Source organism: Apis dorsata, unplaced genomic scaffold (genome assembly GCF_000469605.1).
Source record: "Apis dorsata unplaced genomic scaffold, Apis dorsata 1.3 scaffold_991, whole genome shotgun sequence".
Lineage (NCBI taxonomy): Eukaryota > Metazoa > Arthropoda > Insecta > Hymenoptera > Apidae > Apis > Apis dorsata.
Genome location: NW_006264094.1, coordinates 29,817 through 32,728, shown reverse-complemented (window position 1 = coordinate 32,728; position 2,912 = coordinate 29,817). Strand labels below are relative to the sequence as shown.

The following is a 2,912-nucleotide window of genomic DNA, read 5'->3' as shown; positions in this document are numbered from 1 at the left end:
CACACACACACACACACACACACACACACACACACACACACATTATTTATTGTGTAATCATATTGCGTAATAAAATTACGATTAAACAATATTGTGCAATAATAAATTTTACTATTTAGTTAAATTTGTTATTGATTTATATAATTTATCTCGTTATATGCATGTGATAAATAATAAATTATAATAAACATTTTATTTTAAAAATTTAAAAAAATACTATATTAATTACTGTAATATTTTATTTCAATTTATAAGTATTATGTACAACTTATAAAGAATATGTATAAAGTAAAGAGTTACATATAAAACAAGATATTAATTGTATTTCTTACCTTACTAAATTGTCCAAGTACATATTTTAGGATATTAGGTGGCGAGTCATATAATAAAGCCTCCAAAGCTTCAATATACATACATTTTTGTAGTATTTGTTTCAATGCTGTACAACATTTTGCTTTAAGGTCTTCTGAACTATTTGGATTATTATAAAGCTGAAAATAAATTATAAAATTAATGGTGAGCAATTAATAACAATATGATATAAAAATACATTTTCAATATACTTCTAATAACTTTGGAAGAATATTTGCAACTGCCACTGCCTTTGCATGTTCTGATGTATGTTTTCCAATTTGACCAATTGCCCATACAGTAACTGCAAGTGTGTGATCATCATTTTCTTCATGCAATATTGTAGATAAATGAACAATTCCCTATAATAAATATTCGTTCTTATTTTTTATTTCTTTCATATCATAACAATATCATACTTTAGATCCTATAACTGCAATAGCTAACTGATCTGAATGTCCTGCAATGTATCCAATTGCCATTATTGCTGGTAATCTAACTGTTAATTTTGAAGTGCTAAATAATTCGACAAGTGCACCAATACCACCAATATTCACAATAAGTTGGGCCATCTAAAAAAAAATATAATTATAATGGAATAGTGTATTGCAAATAAATTAAAATATAATTTTTTTACTTCTAATGTATGTTTACAAATTTCTCTGGTTAACATTGCAGCAGCTTTAACAACACATTCATCAGGATGTGCCATATGTACAAGAACATCAGGAAAAATTTCAGCTTCAATAATAGATTCTGCCAGATGTGCAGAATGTTTTGCTATACTGCTTAATGCCAAAAGAACTTGACGCTATGTATATTATTAATAAATAAAATATTATGTTATAAAATCATTCTCTCTATATAGGGTACCTTATATCACCTTTAATTTAGTATCAGGATTAGATAGTGCCTTTGCAAGAAAAGGAATGGCTCCTGCATCAACAACATTTTCTGCAAGTTCAGTAGAATGTTTGCTTATATCAAATAAAGCAGATGCAGTAATTTGTTTTATACATAATTCAGGTTCTTGCAAGGACAACACCAAAAGTGGCACAGCTCCTATGAATTAAATAATTTATATAGAAGAATATAATTAATTTATGTAATGCTACATAAATACCTGCATCTACTGTAGTTTGAGCTAAGCTCTTATTATGTCTAGCAATATATCCCAATGCCCAAGCAGCAGCTTCCTTAACACCAGAATCAAAATCTTCCAAACAAATTATTATAGTGTCCAATCCATTACTTTGAATTACCATAGATGCAAATTCAGGGGAATGTCTAGCAATTGCACGTAAAACAAATAGGGCTGCTTTTTTATAAAATTTCTATAACAAATATGCTTCAATGGTTTCATAATTTATTTATTATATTTTAAAATATAGTAAAATCTACTAAAAAAAAGAAATATAGTTTTCTACAACTAAAATGCTTACATTCATACATTTTGTTTAGCAATATTCTTCAATAATTGAGGTAAAATATCCATTCTTACAATAGTCTGTGCCAATTTTTGATTGTTATTTGCAATTTTTCCTAATGCAACAGCAGCCATATGTTGAATAGATGGTACAAGATCTGTTAGCAAAGGGCATAAAAGATCCAAAACACCAGCAGCTTCTAAACATTCTATAGTATTTGGTTTTGAAGCAAAATCAGCAATAGATTGAACAAACAATAGACGAGCCTTTTGATATTGATCAAAAACTATAAATATAAAAGAATTATCAATATTAATATTTTACACAAGCATAAGAATTATTATAATAAATTACTAATACAAATACAAAAAAGTTTTATTCTATTTTATTTATATATTATTTATATTATTGTCATCTATATTAAAAAACCGTCAAATTAAACTAATTTAAAAATTATACCTTGTAAAATTGAACGTGCCGTCATTTTCGTTTATAATAAATTTGTAAATATACATATGCAATGTAATATGTTTTTATTTCATTTAACTATCATATGTTTAAAAACGAAAAACTACCGCTCCTTGCATACTATGCATTATAGTGATTTGGTATAATAACATAAACAAATATTTGATCGAATAGAATATATGTTCGTTAATTGTCAAGACTTATAATTGTTAAACAGAATTTAGTAATAAAAAAATATAACGATAATAGTAAAATAATTTTTTTTGCATAATAGTTATTATTATTAAAAAATGACTGAAGATTTATTATCTAAAGAAAAAGGATTTCATCAGTTAAATAAAGAACTTGAACAGAAGGCATATAATTTAATGACAAAAATAAATTGTGTTGTTAATACTTATAATAATGAATATTCAATTTCTAATTCGAAAAAACATCAAATAAATGTGTCCGAAGAAAAAACAAGTTCAAATAGTATACCAATGCAAAATGAATATAATTTTCAGTTTCCAGTTAAACGAAATTCATCGTTACCACATATTTTTAATCAATTTTCAACTTCAAAGTTGTAAGTATAAGAAAAGAGTAATAATTTATTTTTAATAAATATTATAATAATTTAATAATTATTTATATTTATAAATATAATATTTTAAAATATAATTT

At 25.0% G+C, this 2,912-nt stretch overlaps 2 protein-coding genes across 4 annotated transcripts in view; one reads left to right on the top strand and one right to left on the bottom strand.

The window, feature by feature from the left end:
- Positions 1 to 2,518, bottom strand: part of LOC102678372 (sperm-associated antigen 6-like) — an 8,190-nt gene extending 5,672 nt beyond the window's left edge. Inside the window, exons 1-8 of one of the 3 annotated variants that reach the window (XM_006624106.2) lie at positions 2,238 to 2,518; positions 1,802 to 2,064; positions 1,475 to 1,685; positions 1,235 to 1,413; positions 989 to 1,162; positions 771 to 923; positions 564 to 713; positions 333 to 491 (exon numbers count right to left, since the gene is read on the bottom strand). In XM_006624106.2, coding sequence (XP_006624169.1) covers positions 333 to 491; positions 564 to 713; positions 771 to 923; positions 989 to 1,162; positions 1,235 to 1,413; positions 1,475 to 1,685; positions 1,802 to 2,064; positions 2,238 to 2,262 — 1,314 coding nt within the window. In that variant the 5' untranslated portion in view covers positions 2,263 to 2,518. Of the gene's footprint in view, positions 1 to 332; positions 492 to 563; positions 714 to 770; positions 924 to 988; positions 1,163 to 1,234; positions 1,414 to 1,474; positions 1,686 to 1,793; positions 2,065 to 2,237 lie in introns of those variants that run through there. The other 2 variants (XM_006624107.2, XM_006624108.2) reach the window with 2 other exon arrangements.
- Positions 2,503 to 2,912, top strand: part of LOC102678692 (protein CROWDED NUCLEI 4) — a 2,351-nt gene continuing 1,941 nt past the window's right edge. The window contains exon 1 of the mRNA XM_006624109.2: positions 2,503 to 2,814. Coding sequence (XP_006624172.1) covers positions 2,537 to 2,814 — 278 coding nt within the window. The 5' untranslated portion in view covers positions 2,503 to 2,536. The remainder of the gene's footprint in view (positions 2,815 to 2,912) is intronic.